General features: G+C 37.5%; 1 protein-coding gene across 3 annotated transcripts in view; it reads right to left on the bottom strand.

The window, feature by feature from the left end:
* The window catches only part of LOC113917668, a 58,213-nt gene extending 36,916 nt beyond the window's left edge, over positions 1-21,297 (bottom strand). Inside the window, exons 1-2 of one of the 3 annotated variants that reach the window (XM_027585569.1) lie at positions 21,168-21,264; positions 4,178-4,289 (exon numbers count right to left, since the gene is read on the bottom strand). Coding sequence is in view for 1 of the 3 variants with exons in the window: in XM_035729271.1 (XP_035585164.1) it covers positions 21,168-21,255 (88 nt within the window). In the remaining 2 variants the exon portion in view is untranslated. Of the gene's footprint in view, positions 1-4,177; positions 4,290-21,167 lie in introns of all 3 variants that reach the window. The other 2 variants (XM_027585570.1, XM_035729271.1) reach the window with 2 other exon arrangements.
* Between the last annotated feature and the right edge of the window lie 1,462 nt (positions 21,298-22,759).

The raw sequence follows: 22,759 nt of genomic DNA, 5'->3' as shown, positions 1-22,759 counted from the left end.
TCAATCTCATCTTCAGTATGCTGGTTAGCAGCTCCCAAAGAACAGTCCCTATGTTGTCTTCCCTCAGTATATTTGATCACATCTGGCAGGAATGTTACTGGTTATCTTCCCTGAATCTTGTTTTCTCATGCCACCAACATTAAACCCATCATCTAAATGTCCTTACGAATAGAGTGAGGGACTGTACAATATGTGCTTAGCTATTCAAAGTTCCTGAAATTCAAATGCAATAACAGAGTGAGAAATTTTAGTTTTGTTTTGATTTCTGTAGGAGAAGAATGTGGGGGGGGGAATAAACCTCAACCAGCTGATAGTTTATCTTAAACAGTAGGTCAGCTCATAGAATGAAGGGATGACTGTTTAATTAGAAGCTTGAAACCCCAAAGTGGGTAAAGCACCGTGTTTGTCTTTTTAGAGCTTAGCCTTATCAACACCTTACATATCTGCTGGGTCCTAGCTAATAACAATCAATTACATAGTTTGGAGCCCCTTGATTACCTACCCATACTGTTAGGTACTAGGGCAGCTATGTAAAATGAGTATAAAGGGCAGCTATGTAAAAATAAAACATGTCCAACAGACATTTTTGCTGAATATTCAGAATACACCTACCCATATAACTAGAAATGTAATAGCAAACTGGTGACCCCAACTAAGAGTAACTTAAAGCCAGATGCCAATCAATATGGACTGGAATGACGAAGTAACTCTCGGAATGAGTGTTCTAAGTACTGCTCCTTGAAGGTGACAAGATAGAAGGGAATCTGCCAAGAGAGAAAGAGAATGTGCAAGAGCACAGAGGAGAGAGGAAGGAGCTAACATTTATTGAGTAACTACTATGTGCCAGTCAGAGTGCTGGCCACCTTACTTACATGATCTAACATCACCCTCACCACAAGCCTGGGCAGCAAGTGTAAGTGAGAGATGAACCATCCGAGTGACAGAGCTGGAAGGCAACAGAGAGAATATCTGCGCAAAGATTCTCTGAATCCAGAACCTACTTTTGTGCCGTGCTCCTCCATGGCACCTATTCCACAGAGTGAGGAGACTGACCCAATAGCAGACCATGCGTAAGAGCTGGACAGGACCAGAATCTCCTGAGCAAGAGCAACTGCAGCTCTCCAAAGTACCTCCTCCAGAAACGGTCACCACACTGAGGTGGCTTCCTAATTTGGAGACGGATATGTCATCTTCATCTTTCCCTCTACAGACATTTGAAAGAATTACTCTAAGATTCTGGTTACAAGAAAATGTGCATGTGGGGAGGGGAAGTGACTTTACACAGCTGTCTGTGGGAGTAATTTTAGCAGCTTGAATTTATATTAAAATAAGCTATAATGTAAGTGTAAATGTGATGAGTCAGTATTCTGCCATTTTGTACATTTCAGGGCCATTATTCTCTACTTGTTTGACATGATTCACCAGATTTTTTTTTCCTTTCACACAGAAAGAACCATACAAGAAGGGATGGGAAAAATAATCACTTGACTCCTTCTAGAAGTTGCTCAGCTTAGCTACACACTCAGGGGTCAACGTTTCAAAAGTTTTCAAATCATTATTGCACAGACAGCCTATGTAAGCATGACTAATTGCCAAAGGGCAGGAAAGTCTGCTGGATTAAGAAACGCCTTGGACTAATACAACTTTGAATGTATACTTTCTCATTAGTGGATAAGAATCTACGAGTTTCTTAGTTCACAATGATAAAAGGAGTTATTGATGCCATCTCTTTACCTCTACACACGGGATCTTGTTTCCACTGGTTAATTAGTTTGGGTAAGGCCATGTGAAATCCTAAGATAAAAAAGCTGTATATATAGTACACATATGAGATGTTGGTGAATGTGTCATCAGAAGAATTATTTGAACTTTCTTAAACTGAAATATGGATTCTGCTTAAGGTGCTTCATACACTTTAAGGTGAGGATTTTAGCAAGGTGAATTTTATACTCATTAAACTCAAGCTTTTAGCCAAGTGAACTCAGTAGCTAAGCATATGTAAAGGTGTTGTTCTCCTCCCTTAGTTCAATCTGTGCAGTGCATTCACTCACGAACAGGTTAAGAGTAAAACAACTTTCCTTCCTCTGTAATTGACTAGAAAAAGAAAAATGGAGAGGTAAAAAAAGTTAAATGTTTTTACGAGGTTGTGGGACAGAGTAAAGTAAGAGCCCCCTCGATCTATATAATACAGGCGCATATGAAGAGTTTCATCGTGTATCAGACTCTGCCCGGCATTCAAGGTGCACCCTGAACACGACAGCCGCAGCTTGCAGTCTAGACGGGGAGGCATACGGGCATGTCGGCAATAAGGACAGAACGTGGTAAGTGATGATGAGACTGCTCTCAGACTTGGAATATCAAAGATTTCCTGGAGACAGCGGTATCTACACTGAGACAAACCATATGAGTAAGTTAGCCAGATGTAGATCTGGGGTGGACTGGCATGGGGGTCAGAGTGGGGAAAGGATTTACTGGGGATGTTTCAGGCAAAGATAAACCTGTGTTCGAGGGACTAAGGTACACTGAAGACCATATTCAGGAAACTAAAAAAACTACAGTATGCTAATGGCACAGATCTCTGTAGATAGGGCCTGCTTCATACAAACAGACTGAATGACATAGTCATGAGCCTTTCCCTCAAAGAAGTTAAATCCGTTTGGGCAGATGAAACCAAATTGCGAATAAAGAAGGGCTAATTATGTAGCAAAGAAGTGTGCAAAGAAGATCAAATCACTGGGGGAAAGGGTACATCACCTCTCTGCCTCCTCTCTTCAGCACCCCCTGTGCACCACAAAAGTTTTGTGAAAATGAAGAGCAGGATATCCATAATGACTCAAGCTCCTTGGAAGAGGTTTAACATTTGCTGAGTACAAGTATGCTCTCTGGATCTCTTGCAAGAGGAAGAGGTCAATCAAGAGTGTACAACAAAATACGAGTGTCAGTGTTTGACTGAGGACAGGAGCATGTGGTAGAGAAGCCACATGGCAAACCCATCAGGTAACTTAGGAGAGGGCAGGAACTGGTCAAGAATCTGGTGAGTTAAACATGTGGCCCTTTGATCTGAGTGGGAGTTCAGTAAGTGGACCAGAGAATTGCAACAGGAGGTATATACAGTAGAGAGAATAATTTTACTATGCTCTAGGGAAATCCCAAGACCTAATTACAAAACTATCGGGGTAAAAGGGGGTCCCAATCCTTTTAAACGTCAAATCTCTCCTAACACTGTATAAGTTGTAGTTGGAAACTCCAGCTGCTTCCATCACCAGGAGATAGCAAAATAGGACTGGGGCAGCCACATTAATTTGAATGCACTATTCGATGCACTGTTCATTCACAAAGCTTATATATCACCCACAAATGGGGCATTTTCCATAAGAGGATTGATTATCAGACACTTGAGTTAATCTAGAGGTCAGAGACTTTGTGATCTTCTGTGTACCCCCCTTTGTTGGTGTGGACTTTACTGTTCTTTTTCTGGTAGTGAGGACCACATCACTGAAAGCTAACTCTGGGAAGGTCCACCAGCAAGAGGATGGCTAGGGTTTGTTGTGCAGTTATGGGCAACGTATGGAATAGATGGGCACATGCGCTGATGAGCATGTGTGAATAAGTATCTCAGAAGTAAGAAACAAGGGGGCGCCTGGGTGGCTCAGATGGTTAAGCATCTGCCTTCGGCTCAGGTCAGGATCCCAGGTCCTGGGATCGAGGCCCACATCAGGCTCCCTGCTCGGCGGGGAGCCTGCTTCTCTTCCTCCCTCTGCTGCTCCCCCTGCTCATGCTCTCTCTCTCTGTATCTCTGTGTCTCGAATGAATAAATTTTTTTTAAAAATTAAAAAAAAGAAGAAACAAGAACAAAGATAAGGAAGGAAAAAAAGTGAAGGCGATAGAATGAGCCAGATAAAGACGTAAATGAGGAGAACAAACATGCAAGAAAAAAAATGAAAGACAGGGCAACAAAAGTATAATAAGGCTTGAGAGTAAGGAAATAATTAAATGGAGCAAGGAGATGATCGCTTATCTAAGTTTTTACACATATGCCGTTTTTTCTGCAACAAATTTATAAGTAGTTTTTAAAAAACTGACCGGAAAAATCACTTCAAATTCATGAAACAGTTCCCTGTGTGAGAGGAGCAGGGAGGGGAACGGGACTAGATGAAGAAAAGGAAGCCAATGTTACCTATGCTTTAAGTCCAGAGCATCATGTGAAAATGGTTCCAGTTTTAAATTCCAGGTGGGTTCATCGGTGTTTGTTATATTATTCTCCACAGTTTTATGATGTCTGTTTAACTCTTCAAAGTAGAAAAAGAAAGAGAGATGAAAAGGGTTTTGATGACAAAGTACAAAGCATCAAGGTACATGGTCTACCAGCTAATTACCAGCCAAAGGAGGCAGGCAAGTATTTAATGTCTCAGCCTTCTGGGAGTGACTGGAGGGCAGTTTCCCACCCAGGATAAAGAGAATTATCTTCCGTGTTCCTTCCTGTCTGGGTATGCTTTTCCTAACACCACCTCCAAGAACCCCGCTGGCTGCTGGGGATCACTCTCAGTAGCTCAGCTTTGTTTACTTTCTGAGGTTACTGATTACCTGATGTGTTTCTGTCAGCTGAAATTTACAGACACATTACCATGTTTGTCAGGCACTGGGAGCTACAAGACAAGAATTTCCTGAGGAGAAAAGTACACTGGGCACTGTTTTTATTCCCTTCTGACCAAGGTGGTGTGTCCTAGCTCTATTAATGCCATTAGTGTGACCTGTTAAAAATCCCTCACGAAAATTCTTGTCCATCGGGTACCTGCATTTCTAAATAGTAAACTGTTTTCTAAGCCAAGATATTATAGTATAATAGATACTTGGGGCGTTTGTGGGGCTTTTTTCTTGTTTTTTTTTTTTTTCCAGTATAATAGATACTTGTAACACAAACTCTTACTAACAGGTTTTGTTTACCAAGCAAGAGAAGCTTTTCATATCTCAGGAAAGGGAGTGGAGTTAAAGCTTCCAGCCAACAGGTTACATGGGTTCTGAATAATTGCAGAGCTGGGAAAAGAGAAACTGAGAAGATTTGAAAGACAAATGAATACAAGAAAATACATAAAAAAGATTGTTTATTTTATTGCGTAGGGGCAATAGTAGCCTGAAGGAGGAGAAAGGTTAATCAGTTCCCTGAGGTCACATATGATGAGCTTAGTAGCATATAGAATCAATGGATAACCTACATCTCAAGGGGAAAACCAATGACACATAGAGTGGCTTTTAGATATACTTCAGCCACAAAGGGAGCCTTAACTACAAAATCCCACAGTCTAAGAAAGTTTCACTGCAGGTTAGAGGGAAAATAGGAATCTGTGATTTAAGAAGTACCTAATATTTTTTGTCTATTTATCTAATAGAAGTCATGTAAATACCCACTATCAGCCTACTAGCCCCATCTTACCAGAAATGAAACTAGACAAAAAAGTGGCTGAGGGTCACAAAGCAATGCAGATTATAAATTATCACTTCTAGGCCTGTTGCTTAGCTACCAAACCAGCCTGTCTTCTTACCCCTACACTGCCGGCAAGCATCATCTGCTGTTATTTAAATACACTTGAGCAAATGCTGAAGTTAGAGACCAAGAAATTATTATATGGATACAATTAAGTGAAAGAAAACCTCCTGAGTGCTTAAGATAAAATCTACTGCCTGGGCGAAAGGGTGAAAGTACTGAAAGGGTAAATTGTGGCGTTGGAGGATTTCTGGTCCACAGTGGAAATTTCTCTAGTAGAACTGGAAGCAAAGGAACAATTGATCATTCACCTGAAAGCAACTGCCAGACAGCACAGTCTCTTTGGTGGTTTTGTGCTAAAGAAGAGCCTGGTTTGTTTCCTGTCTGATAGGAATTGACAGTTAAGCTGCCAATCTTCGAACCTTGTTATAAATACATGCTCTATACATGACCTTGTGCATACATCCATGTGGAATACACACACACATAAAGATCACTCCCAAAGATATTTACATAGGTGTAAATTTAAGGAAATATTGGTACCTTGTTTGACATGGTCAGCCAAGTATTACATAACCATGTTATAGCTCCCCTCATTACCAAATGAGGCCGAAAAAAAGAAAGAAAAAAGAAAAAAAAAGAAGCACAATGAAATTGCAAGAACTGGAGCTCTGGCAGATGCTTCTCTTGTGTGAGTTCTTTTTTCTAAACAGTATGAAATGCAGATGCAAATGAAAAGTGAATGTTTAAATGTGTTTTGTATAAATGTGAGGAGTAAACATGTCGAGTGGCTGAATTAGTTGCATGTGTTGAGAGAGAAGTGTGATACCATCTGAAGAGCTAAAATTGGAGGTGAGCAATGACAATGACCGAGAAACAAATTGTCTAGGTGTTAGTTTCAATAAAAAAGATGAGAAACAGAGCAGAGAAGCTAAAGAGAAGGTAGGGGAGCATTCTGATCAAATTATGTTTGATCAGGGTTTGAGAAGTGTATGGGGAGAGGAAAGTGGGCTCAGTGCATGATTAAAGGAAGGGAAGAGAGGGACGATCATGCCAATATATTTTAATAAGCAACCAAAATATGTCATTTTAAGTAATTTTCAATGGTGCTATTAATACAAGGTTAAAAGGACAGATGCAAGCAATGTATTCGATAAGGAAGAAGCATGTTATTTGGTAACTAAGAGAAGACTCCACGTTTATATCATGACACCTTAGCTATCCAATTGATGTCCCAGGAAGGTCTTCCAAATAAGTGAATATCTAGAATAATGAAAATGTAACCCCTTAAATCCCATTACAAAACAATGTAATCATTTTGCTGAAAGTCTGGCTGAGATGTAGAATTCTCCTCCCTGCTTATAGCAGAGAATAGGATTTACCGTTATCTTGGTAACACAGAGTCCTTATCATAAGCATCATGCTGATGTTCTGAACATCTCAAGACCACTGAGGACTTCAGACTTTAAACTGAACTCACTGAATTCCTCCCACCTACTAGTCTATTCTAATTGCCAGTTTTTAGCATCTCTTCCCTATGTGGTAAATCCAATGGTATGGGAGGCAGCCTCTATACTAAATGAGCTCAGACTACTGCTCCAATTACTGAATCAGTTTCTTCCTTTGTCCCTGGGCTGGTTTCCTAGACATTCTTTGCTCACTCTCTGTCTGTAACCTAACATGAAGTAAAGATTGATGGGGGGAGATTAATTTTAGTCATTTTATGGCATATTGACTCACAAAGGGAAAATGTGGTTCTACTCTACTAAGTAGCAAAATGTATGAGATTCATGCATGGGCTGTGTTCTTATTTAAAGATACTTTCTGCTAAATATTAAATAGTGAAAATGATATTCTACCTGATAGATAAAGCAATGGGGTACCTTGGTATTATCACTTTACCTTCTTTCAACTCTGATTTTCCCTTTACACTTGCCCTTGCTCAGACTGACCACTCTCAGCCTTGGTCATTTTCCAGTTTTTTACATTGCTACTTCACTGCTGGAGCAAAAGCCCCAAAGAAGCCCTGCTTGTTGTGCAGTCCAAGGTAAGATGTACACAGAAAAATAGCACTTTTATCAAACATGTTACACTTTAGACACAAAATCTCCCACAACTACTTCTTGTCCATTTTTCCTTCTTTCAGAGAGGAGAGACAGGAGAGGTTAGATGAAATGAGGTAAAGCATTTCCTCCCTTGAGAATCTGCTTGCTCGATAACTTAAGCTCTCACTACTACACCTAATACTCCCTTCGGTTTAAATGTCTTAGGTACAAGATACAGCCACACTGAGTGTGGATGTGTCCCCAAGCTTAACACAGATGACCTGGATGCCTCAAGGGGAGTTTTTCACACTTCCCTCTGAAATTAGTTAAGCGTAGATAAATGACCCCTCTTATTTCAGAAGGAGAGAGAATTCTGGGTTTGTCGTTTGGCTTTGTTTCTGTCTCCTTATTTAAAAGGGATGTATCCTGCACTCAGCAATCAGAAAAATTTCTTCCTTGCTTAGGAGTGTCTGGACATAATGACAAAGAACCAGAGACAAAGAGTTAGATGAAAAGTCTTCATGCATTAATAACTAGACATGAGAAAGATCCTCTGACTAAAAGAACAACATGGATCTCAAGAAGGAGGCAGCATGAGTAAGTATAGAGAAGGCTAGATAACCAAAAAGCCAGAATGAGTTACCAACCTAGACTCAAGCTAGAGAGGTACTACTCATTCCTGAAGCAGTAGAAACAGCTGCTGTTCAAAGGACAAACTGTCTTTATACGATGTGTTTGTTTCCCATATGACTGATAAGACGGTGCCTCTAACTCTCTGGGGTTACTCTTCTTGTGGTTTATATTTTAAATAGCTCAAGCCTCCATCCTTCATAATCTTGTTAGGATTTTACACATGTCACAAGAATCATGGGAATTACTAGAGTCAGATGTTCTGTCACCTCTTCTGCTTCATAAAAAAACAACAACCTAAAATTGAATATTACACATCTGTGTTTTTAAAGTCCTTCAACCAATCTCTACTCTTCCTTCCCCACCACCATGGAAATTTCTCACTGGAAAATCTTTCCTCTCTGAGCCCCCATTCCCAACACATTGCTGCATCACCCATCATAATCGTAACTGCACACTGGAAACCTGAGAAGCATACAGCATACCAATGTTCAGTCCCCACCCTACACCAAATGGACTGTAATCACTGTGAGTGAGGCCAGAATATCATATTTTAACAGCTCCCAGGTGATTCTAATGCACATCTTGAGTTGAAAACTTTTCTAGCCCAGTGCTTCTTGAGCTTTAATGTGCATAGAAACCATGGGGGGAGCTTGTTAAAATACAGACATTGATTCAGTAGACTTGAGGTGGGGCCCAAGATTCTGCATTTCTAATAAGCACCCAGGACTGCACTTTGAGAAGCAAGATTCTAGAAGCATGTTCTCCAAATTTGCTGTACACTGGAATCACCTGGGAGCTTTAAAAACTGATGCCTGGGTCTTAGTCCCGGACATCAGAATTTCTAAAGTTTCTCAGGTGCTCCCAAATCTCTGGTTTAGACCATGAATACAGGAAGAGTGAATCTGTCATATCTCTCATCTCTTCCATTTCCAAACAAAAGGTCATCTCTCCAATAGGAATCTGGCTGCTCCCCTTATATACAAAAGCTTCTGCAATTGGCTCTTATTTTAAATAGCATTTTCCATCCTAGTTAAAGGATACTGTATGTGTGTCTAGGACAGCTATTTAGTAAATCAGTATTAATTATTGTCAACTAACATTTCTATTTCCAAAGACCCAATGCAGTAATACCTTTAAGTATTATTTTTAGCAGATATTTCTAAACTCAGGTGGACTTTTTCACCCATCAGTTCTCAATAATAAGATCAATAGAAGATCATTCTAGAATTGGTATCCTGATATGGGTTCTTTCTAAAATTGGTACTTAAACAAGGATGATAAGGTCTTACCTTGGGGGTAGTCAGTGAATTATTCACTGCATAAGGGTCCCATTTGGAAGTCAAGATAATTACTGGCGAATTTATATGGAGAGTCAGTGGTTGACTACACCATTGACTTTATATGCAAATACTCCTGTGTTTAAATTCTCTCTTCAGGGGCACCTGGGCTGAGTCGGTTGGGCATCCAATTCTTGGTTTCAGCTCAGGTATAATCTTGGGGTCATGAGATCCAGCCCTGCATCAGGTTCCATGCTCGGCAAGGAGTCTGCTTGAGGTTCTCTCTCTCCTTCTGCCCCTGCCCCTCCCCGACTCATGCTCACTTGCTTGCTCGCTCTCTCAAAATAAACAAACAAAATCTTTTAAAAAATAAATAAATAAATTCTCTCTTCAAAGTATTACTTGTGTGACCTTGTGCAAATTTATTAATTTCTGGGCTTATTTTCCCCATATATAAAAATTAGAATAATTACACACACATTATATTACACACAAACACACACGATAGATAGATGATAGATAGATAGATAGATAGATAGATAGATAGATAGATAGATGATAGATAGAGAGATGATAGCTGACTTTAAGAGAAATATATACATTAAATTGTTGCCTGCCCCTAATCCTGTGCTCAAGAAAAACTGGCATCCTTCCTTTGCATATTATACCCCACCAGTTTGCAGTTATAGTGGGCTAGTAAGATTTTTCAAAATGTCTGTAATTTCAGAGCTTGACTTTATGTCTAATTCGAAGGCACACTACAAAGAGCAGTATACCAGATATTGTAGAGAAGTGTGAGGGGAGTAGATATGTTCTTTGTATTTGAAAAGCATATCACTTAGTGTCAGGCAGGATAAATATAAATATGTAAGTATATAAAAACACATACTAAAACACACAGCTAGTTTCATCTGTGCAAAGAATCAGACATGAGGGCTATACTGTTGCCGAGAGACCAGACCCTGGGGCCATCCATCTGTGAAAGCTGTATAAAAATGATGAGTTTGTATAGAATTTTTAAGGCATAGAGGGAGAGCCTTGGTGTGACAGAAAAGGGTGAGAGAGCAGGTAGAACAAAGAAGACTACTATTTAAGCAGTGTCATTGGCAGTGTTCCGTGGCAATACAATCCCATCAAGAAAACTTTACAGATCAGGATTTAGGGACCTGCATTTTAAAATGATTGAATATAAAATGAATATGATTTTTAACACTTAAGTTTCAAAGGTACTATGGGATTCTCCTTTCTCTTCTCTGACAATTCTGTAGTATTATATACAAAAGAGACATAGTTTAAGAGATTTAAAGAGTATCCTATTACCTTGAAGATTAGCCTGATTTGCAATTGCCTTGCTGTTATGTGCTCTTTCTGTAGAAACTGGAGACCTTTGAATAGTTTGCACTTCAGAGTACTTTTAAGTCTTTTCCTAAAGTGAAATGTGTTTGTCGTGTGTATTTGGCAGGAAGGACAGGAAAAGAGATAAAGCTTTTATTGTACTTGACACTCTGACGATTTGAATTTCATTCACCTATAATGAAATGGCTAAATTTACAATAAATAACAGCTGTACCATCATCTGATCAACAGGGCTCCATGCTTGTATAACCAGATGACATAAATGTACGTGCCAAAAAGTTAGCAGTCTTACTACATGTTAACAATGTTGAATTGATCAAATATCCTTTAAGATTATAGGCAAATGGATGCTGTGATATGAGATCGCTGGGCTGGCCAGAAGGTTTTCCAGCATTGCTCAGCACTATTCTGAGCTCAGCTGTCTTTTTAGCAGTTTTCTTCTTCCTTTTTAAAAATCATCTATCAAAGGCACTTGAAAACAAGAATTATTGCAAATCCAACTCTTTTACTACATTGTTGCTACTCTAAAAAGGCTCAGAATCATTCTTTCAACTTCTTACATGTAGATGTGTCTCCTATACTGGAAAAGGCATAAGACTTTTCAGTTTGGGAGCATCTCAAAAGCCAAGTGCTATGAATAGAACAACTGGATAGGTTGGCTCTCCTGCCTGAGTCCTTATGGCTTCACTGTCTGCTTTAATTCTATACTCAAGGTGTGGTGGTTCAATATTTAAGCTCCATGTAATCTCACACTGAGTACATAACAATAAAACGCTGGAAAATCTCTAATACTTGAACCCATCATTAGTTGAGGTTGCAGGGGAGGAACAAACTAACCTGAAACCTAAGGAAATGCCCTCCAAAGACAGAAAGCAAGAACTTGCTGACCTGGGGTAGATGCTTCTGGACACATGTAATAAGAATTATACTAAAATATTTAAAGAATAGCTACAGGCTGAATATGGGCTAGCCAGAGAACATAGAACCCCCGGGGGCTGCAAACATAAGGGGACTTGCACCCACTTGCAAGCCCAGTCTCTACAGACCTTCCCAAATGCTAACAAAAACACCGGTGAGAGTACTAAGAAAGCCTTCCTTGAGATGCAGTTCTGGGAAGGGAACAGTCCCCTGGAAAAGCACAAAACCCGATTTGGATCCCTCTCTCCTATCTCTCCTAGAATCAAAGGGCTTAAAACTATTGAAAGAGGGAGGGAGGGAAACCTGTTTCCCTTGTTTTAGGGCACTGCTGAAAATCCATTCTAGCTAAAGGACTGGAATAGGAAAAAGCTCTCTATCCTTAGGGGAGGGGCAGAAACACATGCTGATCCCAGACCAGTAAAGGTCTTCTCCAGCTGGGTGAGAGACATCATGAGATAACCCATCAGGAGATGACCCATGAGACTCCTAGGACCCAGGACACAATGCCTATTTAAATCTTAATCAGAACAACAGAAAATACTCACCACCACCACATGTGCGCGCGCGCATGCGCGCGCGCACACACACACACACACACACACACACACACACACACACACACACACACCCGTTACCATGATGCAACTAAAGTTGAGTAACGAGAAACAGCAGGATACTTTTGGGAAAGGAACAAGATCATGTAGGGAGGCCCACTCTGAAGGTAAGGTCTAAAACAGAGGGTGGAGAAGCCATCAGGAAATCTTTCTAGAAAACCAGTCCCCACCCTGAACAGAAGATAATGCTAAAGGATTTGAAGTTGGTGTTATACAGAAGGTAACCATAGCAACAATAAAATGCAAACAGAGCTCAACTCCTAACTAACTGACCTAACTTCTTTCTATACTAAAGGCCTGTCAGGAAAAAAAAAAAAAAGTTGTTACATCATCTTTAGGCACAAAAATTATTTATCTCAGTTTTTTCTATCCATTTTTTTTAAGATTTTATTTATTTATTTGAGAGAGAGAGTGAGCAGGAGCAGGGGGAGAGGCAGAGGGAGAGGGAGAAGCAGACTCCCCACTGAGCAGAGCCAGAAGCAGGGCTTGATCCCAGGACCCTGAGATCATGACCTGAGTCAAAGGCAGACACTTAACCTAATTGACAGAACTACCCAGGCACCCCACAGTTTTTGCTATACTTCACAATTTGTCCATATGCCAAAAAAAACTTAAAAGACATCCAAAAAAGCAAATAAAAAACAATACCTTGTCAAAAGCAAAGCAATAAACATACCCAATCTCAGATATGGTATAGATGTTGGAAATAACACACTAGGAATTAAAAAATAACTATGATTAATATATAAAAAGCTCTAGTAGAAAAGGTAGACAACATGCAAATTCAGATAGTAATTTCAGTGGAGAAATTGAACCCATAGCAAAAAAAAATCAAATGAAAATGCCAGAAGTTAACATAGATGAAGATGGCTTCAGTGGGCTCAACAAAAGACCTGACCCATCAGAAAACAGAACAAGTGAAATTTAAGGTAAGTCAAAAGAAATTAACAAAATAAAACAAAAAGAAAAATGGGTGAAAAAAAATGAACAGTGCATCCAAGAGAAATGGCACGATAACAAACAATCCATATGTGTAATCAAAATTCCAGAAGACAGAGAGAACATGGCAGGGAAAAAAATGTAAAGAAATAATGGTTGAGAATCTTCCCAAATTAATGACAGACATCAAACCAGAGATCCAAGAAGTTCAGAGATCACAAAGGAGAATAAATATAAAAACACAAAAGAAAATAGTTGGACATATGTTAAAATTGCTGAAAACTAAAGACAAAAAGAGAAAATGTTAAACACAGCCAGAGGTGATAAAATATATATATATATGTAAAATTTTCTTGCACTATCATTTACAATATTAAAAATTAGAAGTAATTTAATTATGTATTGATATACTAACTCATACAACAAACAACTATCCATTCAGTGAGCACTGTGTACCCAAACTGCTCTAGACACTGAACAATGGGAAATAAGACAATCAAGTTTCCTATTCCCATAGAAGTAGTAGGGGAGACAAACAATAAAAAAGTAAACAATAATTATACAATATAATTTCCAATAACAATATGAAAATTTATTAATTTGCCAAGTAAGTTTTGGTACCTTTATACAATGGCAGGCTATATAGCCATTAAAATCAAATTGTAGGAAAAAAAATTGATGTGGGAAAATATTTCCAATATATTGCAATCTGTAATACACACTATGAGACATATATATAAAATGAATGGTACCATGTTTATCACAGAAAAAAAACTGCAGTGTCAGAAAAATCATGCAAGACTATACTCTAAAATGTTAATAACTTTTTTCTTTTTTTTTTTTAAAGTTAAATGTAGTCTTTTTTTTTTAAGATTTTATTTATTTATTCATGAGAGACGGGGAGAGAGAGAGGGAGAGAGAGAGATGCAGAGGGAGAAGCAGGCTCCCAAGGAGCAGGGAGCCCGATGTGGGACTCGATCCCAGGACCCTGGGATCATGACCTGAGCCGAAGGCAGAAGCTTAACCATCTGAGCCACCCAGGCGCCCTAAAATGTTAATAACTTTTTTCTATTGTAATTTTTTTCTTTGAACTCTTTGTTTTCCAAGTTTTCTGAACTGTACATATACTATACTTTTGTAATCAGAAATTAACATGTTCTTAAAAATGAGTGTAGCCCATGAAAGAAAGTAAAAAAAAATGAAACAATGGAAGGGAACATTTTTGAGCTAGTGGTTCTTTGTACTTCTTTGTTTATATTTTAGGAAATTTCATAAAATGTACAGGTCTAGGAGAAAGTAAATGCAAAAGGAGATGGTAAAAATAACAATGCAAGAGAAAGTGGTTGTTAAACACTGTCCAAAAAAAGATGGCAGTATTGGGATCTTAGACACAAGAAGTAGACCAGCCTTGAAGAGGAAGAGGGACACACTTTCTTTTGAAACAGGAAAAATTAGAAGATAAATAAAACTGCAAAGACAGTTTAGATGATGCACAAAAGCACAAAGATAGCTTAAAAGAAAACAAAGTTAGGAAATTTCATAATATATATATAATATATATATATATTATATATATATACCATTTCCTTAATTAAGAGGTAATCAATTATGTCTGCTCACAATTCAACCATCAGGGATGAGTATACAAGCTTGGCAGAGCAAAAAAAAAGATTTCAAGGTCAAATGAGATAAATGTGCAAGGGAGTCAACTTGGATGAATAAGGGACAATTGAATAACTATGAGACACAACTATATTCAGAGACAACCAGTAATAGTGAGACCAACCAACATGGTCATGTTGGTTGGTCTCCAGACTCACTTTGCAGTATGGAAACAGGAGCAAAATTGAAATTAAAAATAAATGGTTCTCCCCATTAGTGCTTGCAAAAGATTTTAAATTCCATAGGTAAGTTATACCATAGGAAAGAAAGTAATGTCTTGAATTGAGTATTTCACATTTTGGGAAAGCACAGAAATGGACTGTTTGCTGGGCAGGAGTCTTTTATTCATTGTTTAATACATCTTGTATTTTAAAAAAGGAAAAAAACAACAACCTTTTCTCACGTTTGTGGATGAGGCTTATTAAAGTGTTAAAATTACGGTGGTCACATATCTGAGACATTTCTGAATTCACATGGGTTGACTAACTCTAGATGATATCAGTAGAGCCAGTGTTTTGCATTTCACCATCACATCTTCATCCTTTAAAGTCTAAACTTTTCCTTATCTATGGTTACAAAAAACAAGGTAGAAAAATATGTTCCCTTCGCATTACCTCATAAGACTTGTGATTAGCATAAAAGCAACTATATCGAATGGCAATGTGCTACTTTGATTCTTTTGGCTTCTACAATGCTATATTCAATCATGATCATGATTGACATCACACCCTTTTTCAGACCATGTTATATTTTTCTGTTTGGAATCTTCCACTTCTTCCTTACGTCTTGTAAGTTCAAAATTGTTAGCCTGGTATCATCTTTCTGATCCAAAGTTACTTTGTTCTTTGGCCACTAAAAAAAAAAAAAAAAAAAGCCAAGACTGTGTTTTGCTCACCATGGCATAAAACTTGACACGTGGAAAAAGTTTAATTTTTTTGTAAACAAAAATTTTCAATGTTCAAGAAAAGTGTATGCAAGTTGGTCTTCTCTTGTCTGTGTCTATGGCTTACCCATGTTTAGCTAGCTGTTAAGTCTTTGCTTGGACTTCTTTCCAGCTCTGTGCAAAAGTGGTGGTTAAAAAGAACAGCCAATATACGCAAACAATGAATCATGGAACACTACATCAAAAACTAATGATGTAATGGATGGGGATTAACATAACATAATTAAAAAAAAAAAAAAAGAACAGCCAAGAGAAGTACTTCTAGAATGGGAGAGTAAGTGCCTCTGAAAATCTACTCCTCCATAAAAGTGCCTCTGAAAAAATGGGAACATGGGAAAAAATTGTAAATATCAACTTTTTTGTAACTATGTAAAGTAACCAAAGGCTTTCAACAATCTGAGGAATGTTCCTTCAACAAAAGTGGCTAAATCTCAAAAACAGTAAACTCTGTGGCATTTGAATTTGTGTTATTCCTATTTTTCTCTCCCAGCTGCATGATAGGTCTTTACACCAGTGAGTAGCCTTAAAACCTATGAAAACTAGCAGCCTAGCAGCCACTGGAGGGAACAAAATGGGTTTGGAGCTAGGTACAAAAGTTCAATTATAAAATAAGTCATGGGAATGAAATATACAGCATGGTGATTATAAGGAATAATACTGTTTCACAGATTTTAAAGTTGCTAAGAGAGTTAATCTTAAAATTTCTCATCACAAGAAAAAAAATGTGCAACCTTGTATGGAGACAGATGGTTATTGGCTTATTGTGATCATGTCACACTGTATACAAATATCTAATTATTGTGTTGTATACCTGGAACTAATATGACATCTTATGTCAATTATACTTCAATATTAACAAAAAGCTTTAAAAAAGCCCACACCTAGATAAATAACTTCAGTGATAAATTCTACCCAACAATTGAAGAAAAATTAATGCCAATTCTTACAAATCTTTCAAAAAAATATGAGAAGACATTTCCCAACAAAAGAACTTGTTTTATAATGTCAAAACTAGATTAAGATGTCATAGTTAAATAAAGCTACAGACCAGTATTGTTAATGAATACAGATGCAAAAATCTTCAACAAAATACTAGCAAATGAATCCAGCAATATTAAAAAAAAAAAAATCACACACCATGGCCAAGTAGGATTTACTCCAGGAATGCAAAGTTGGTTTAACATCCAAAAATCAGTACAATGCATGAGATTAATTAATATAATGAAGGACAAAACCACGTGATTATCTCAATAAAAAGAGAAAAAATAATTGATAAAACCCAACCACTTTCCTAATAAAAAACTCTTAACAAACTAAGAATACATGAAACTTCTTGAACCTTTTGAAGGACATCTACAGAAAACCCATAACTAACATCATACTTAATAGTGAAGATCTGAATGCTGTCCCCCTAAAATAAGAAACAATACAAAGATATCTGCTCTCACAACTTATATTCAAAATTGAAAGTTTTATCCAGGACAAACAGACAAGTAAAACAAATAAAGGACTCTCAGATTTGGATAGAAGCAGCAAAACCATCTTTGTTTTGCAAATCATATGGTCTTATATATAGAATATCATAAAGAATCCACAAAAAATTATAACTAATGAAGATGAGCAAAATTGGAGAATACAAGATCAATATTAAAAAATCACTTGGAATTCTACACACTAGCAATGAACAATTTAAAAACAAAATTGAGAAAACAATTCCATTGACAATAACATCACACACAAAAATAACAATTAATACATATAACAAGAGAAATTAAATACATGTACTCTGAAAACTATAAAGTACTACTGAAAGAAATTAAAGAAAATCTACATAAATGGAAAAACAGCTCATTTTCATGGATTGAAAGATAATTATTAGTAAGATAGCAATACTTCCTTAGTCGATCTACAGATTCAATGTAATCACTAATCAAATCCCAACTGGCTTTTTTTGTAAAAATTAACAAGTTGATCTTATATTTTATCTAGAAATTCAAGGGACCTGGAACAGCCAAAACAATCCTGGGAGAAAAACAAAGTTGGAGGTCCCATATTCCAGAACTTACTACTAAGCTCTAGTGATCAAGACTTTGTCATATTGGCTTAAAGACAGACATAAAAAGAAGACAAAACCATATATTTATGATCAATTGATTTTAGAAAAGGGTGCTAAGACAATGTAATGGGGGGAAAGAAGAGTTTTTTCAACAAATGGTACAAGGACAGCTGGTTATCCACACAAAGGAAATTAATTTGGATCTTTACCTCACACCATATACAAAAATTAACTCAAAATTGAGCATAGATGTAAATATAAGATCTAAAACTGTAAAACTCTTAGAAAATGGGACTAAAACTTTCTGATCTTGGGTAAGGAAGAGTTTCTTAAATACTGACAACAAAAACACAAACAACAAAGGAAAAATAAGTAAATTGGGCTTCATCAAAATTAAAAACTCTTACATTTCAATTAACAGCATCAAAAAAGTGATAACATCACCCACAGAATTAAAGAAAATATTTGTAGATCATATATCTAATAAGAAATTTGTATTTAAAATATAAAAAGAAATCTTAACAACTCAATAATGAAAATACAAACAACTCAATTGAAAAATAGGCAAAGGATCTGAATAGATAATGTCTTGAAAAAATATATATGTAGCCAATAAACACATGAGAAGATGCCCAATATCATCATTAGCCATCACGGAAAGTAAAATCAAACCTGCAACAATACCACTTCATATATACTCAGATGACTAAAATTAAAAAAAAAAAACAACAGACAATGACAAATGTTATCAAGAATATGGAGAAATTGAAACCCTCATACATTGCTGGTACAATGATAAAATGGTACAGCCACTTTAGAAAACTGTTCCTGAAAAGTTCCTCAGAACTGTTAAGGATATAGTTGCTGTAGGACCCACCAATTCCACTCCAAGGTATATATGCAAGAAAAATCGTAACATATGTTCATGCAATGACTTGTACACAAATATCCACAAACAGCATTATTCAAAATCATCAAAAAGTAGAAACAATTCAAGTGTTTATCAGGTGATAAATGGACAAACAAAATGTGGTACAGTACATCCATACAATGGAATATTATTCAGCCATTAAAAGGACTGATAAGTACTGCCACATGAATAAATCTTGAAAAGATTATGCCATGTTAAGGAAGCCACACAGAAAAGACCACATATTGTATTATTCCATGTATATGAAATGTCCAGATTAGCCAATCCATAGAGACAGAAAGTAGACTAGTAAATATCAGGAACTGGAAAAGGAAGCAGTGTGTAGTGACTGACAACACAGGGTTTCTTTTAGCGCAATAAAGGTATTCTGCAAATAGATATATGGTTGCACAACTCTGTGAGTATACTAAAACTCACCAAACTGCACACTTTTAAAAGGATAAATTTTATAATATGGAAATTATGTATCAATTAAATCATTTAAAGGAAAAGAAAAAGAACATCCAAGTATCTCAGATAGGTAAGAGTCAAGGGAAGAGGTTGGCAGCTTGGGTGATGGGAGCATGACAAATTTGGCTGAATGTTTATCTTTTCAGAACCTCACTATTTAAAACATGGAAATGGTACAGAATGACAGGAGAGAAAACTATAAGCGTAGGCTGAGGGTACTTAAAGGATCTGAACATTGTTGTGTATGTGTTATAGAGCCCAGGAAAGAATTCTAACGAGCAGGTGACCTGATTTCACAAATATCATCATGACGATAATCAATAATAAAACAGAGCGCCAAGCACACTTACAGCATCTTGGGAAGCAATATAAAGGAATTAAAATACATGTCCTCTGGTTTTGCAATTCTTCAATAGCAACAGAGAAAAAAGTGCAACCACAGTGAAAATCTAAAACGTTTTCTTTTCAATGCAATAAATCATAGAGAGGAGAGATCATTAGGAATTGGAATGAACAAACTATTTTAAAAGTCACACAGAACACATGAACTCAAACTAGGCCTCAAAGGGGGAATGGAATTTAGATAAACTGAGCAGAGGAATTACCAGAGGTCAAAGTATTAGAAGGTCAAGTGCCTATGCCAAACCACAACAAATTTGGATAGAGTCATGCACAAAGTCAATTTCTTACCCCCAACCCTACCCCATTCAAAACTACAAGGTCATCAGAGTAATATTACTAAAACCGCCTTACCTTGGCTTTGATGTCTCCATTATAAAGTTCACTTACCTGATTAGGAATCATGGCATACCCAGGTGTATTCTAATTTTCATCTTTCAGCTCCCCACCCCCAGCAAACCTTGCTCCTAGTCCAGCCCCTACCCCAACCAACCCTGTTTCCAGGAATACTCTGTAACCTCAACACTCCATATTCAACTTTCCTATTTATTTTTTTTCCCCAACACACTCATTGCCTTCTAACATACTACATATTTGACCTATTTATGGTTCATTATCTGCATTGTCCATGAGAAAGTAATTTCCTTTGGCAATTATACCTCAATAAAGCAGAAAAAGGAAAAAAGGAAAAAAGAAATAAGGAAAGAAAGACTCCAAAAGGGTAGGGGTTTTTGCTTGTTTTGTTGATTACTCTATCCCTAGCATTAAAACATTGCTTGGCACATAGAAAATACTCAATAATTTTATGTTACAAAGCACATTTGTTATATAAGTCAATTCCTAATGTGAGTTGAACTCATTCTCCTGGGATACAATAGGAAAGTATACATCATTTTTGTCAACCTTTCACTTTACTGAATCTCATATTCCTCACTTTCATATTTTCTCAGGAGGGAAACAAAATGTTATTCTATATTTTAATTGATAACTTTTATATTTTCAATGTGGGTAACTTGCAAATCAAGGAAATTTAACTTAATCTCTTCATTTTCTCATTATGTAACTGACTTATTACACCAAGAATGCAAAGAAGAATTTGATACAAGGTTATTAAATTTAGAATTAGCATACATGGTATTTATACACTGCCACGAAGCTGACCACACAAAATCCTACAGAACTGAGAACACTGAAGGAATGATAGCCAGATACCTGAGAGAGTTAATGGTGAATTAGATTCAACCTGATAAATAACAGCTAAGGACAAGATGGCTGGCTAATGGAGGTACCAAAACATCACTTTTACTACTACCGAAAGCTTGCGTGAAGGTATGGGGCAACAGTGGGCTTCCTAATTGTGAACTGCAGGATTGGGCAGACTGACGCCGCACAGTGACTGGCAGCACTGGATAACCAGCCAGACTTCCCCATTCAAGAGCCTTCCCAGTGAAAGAAACTCTACCTGGAACAGCACAGAGGAGCGAGCCTCGATCTACACAGCCTCTGAAGAAAGCACTCTCAAGATGAGAGGAAGAAGCAGAACCAGGCATGCCCAGTTCCTCACCTCCCTCAGATCCACCAATAAAATGAAGTCCTTCCTCCTTGCTGGGGGAGGAGCCAATGGGGAGGGCAGGTAGAGAATAACGGAAGTGTTAGGAGAAAAGACTTCCCCTGGGGAATTAGAGGAATGAGATAGAAAGATTCCTACCAACAGGCAGGGATCCTCAGCCTTGCCTCTGGTAACGTCAGTGCTGCCCTTACAGAGAATATTTGGAGGAAGGTCTCCAGTACCCTAAAGGATGGGTGGGAAAATGAGAGCACCCTCTCTCTCTTCACTCTGAAATGTTGCCTAGAGTGGAAACTGGTGGCTTCCATAAGTACCTGCTACTGTGAGCTCAAAGATCAGTCCAGAGGGCACCATCTTCTTCCAAATATTCTTTAAAAACAAACAAAAAAACAAATTTCATTTCCCCTAAAGTTAACAATTCCTTTTTTTTTTTTTTAGCGATTTTAAGTTTTCTTTATTATCCATTGCTGAGTTTTCTTACAGCTTCCAACAGCTCTTGTTTCACTTTTCCACGTACTTGGACCTCTTTTTCAAGATATTTCTCAGTTCTTTGCTTTTCCTGAAGTCACCCTGACCACTCTTAACCTGCTCTCTGGGCTCACAGCACCCCTCTCATCCTGGCACTTGGGTTGGCCATCATCTGGGGAACTGTTTTCAATTCTCTCTAGTGTTAGATCTCCTGTTTCCAGAGTCCATGTTTTCCTCTTTTTCTTGAATTAACTCATCTTAGAGTCACTACCTAAAAATTAGAAAATGGGAAGGAAATGTTTTTTAGACCTTACTTGTTGGAAAGTGAAATTGTATTTTTCTCTCAAGTTCTTTATAATTTGTTTGTGGATAGAGTATGAGGGTTGAAAATCATTTTCATCAGTTTTTAAGGTATTTCTCCTTCAGATGGCTGTTGAAAGATCTGATGTTATTCTTAGTCCTGATAATTTGTATGTTACCTGTTTGTTTTCTTTTGTGGAGAACTGAAGAATTTTCTCATTATTCTCATGGTCTGAATTTCATGAGACAGTACCTTGGTTTGGATCTATCTTACTTGTTACTTTCTTCTTCTTTTAATTAATTATACTAGTCTCTTGAATGGCACTTTCTTCCCTCCCCCCTCAGGTGTTTGGGTTTTTAGTTTTTTTTTTTTTTTTTTTTTTTGGTTTTGGTTTGTTTTTTAGAGAGGGAGAGAGAGAGAGAGAGCACGAGTGGGGGAGGGGCGGAGAGAGAGAGAGAATCCCAGGCAGGCTCCATGCTCAGCACCGAGCCCGATGTGGCACTCAATCTCACAACACTGAGATCATGACCTGAGCTGAAATCAAGAGGCAGATGCTCAACCGACTGAGCCACCCAGGCACCTTTCAAATGTCACTTTCAATCTGGAGATTCATAGTCTTCATTAATGGAAATTGTCTTGCATTATTTTGTTATGAATTTTTCTTCCCATTTTCTCTATACTATCCTTCTAGATCATCTTTTGTTAAACAAAAGATAAA

This window comes from Zalophus californianus, chromosome 1 (genome assembly GCF_009762305.2).
Source record: "Zalophus californianus isolate mZalCal1 chromosome 1, mZalCal1.pri.v2, whole genome shotgun sequence".
Lineage (NCBI taxonomy): Eukaryota > Metazoa > Chordata > Mammalia > Carnivora > Otariidae > Zalophus > Zalophus californianus.
The sequence above is the reverse complement of the archived record's forward strand: the minus strand, read 5'-3'. Positions and strand labels throughout refer to the sequence as shown.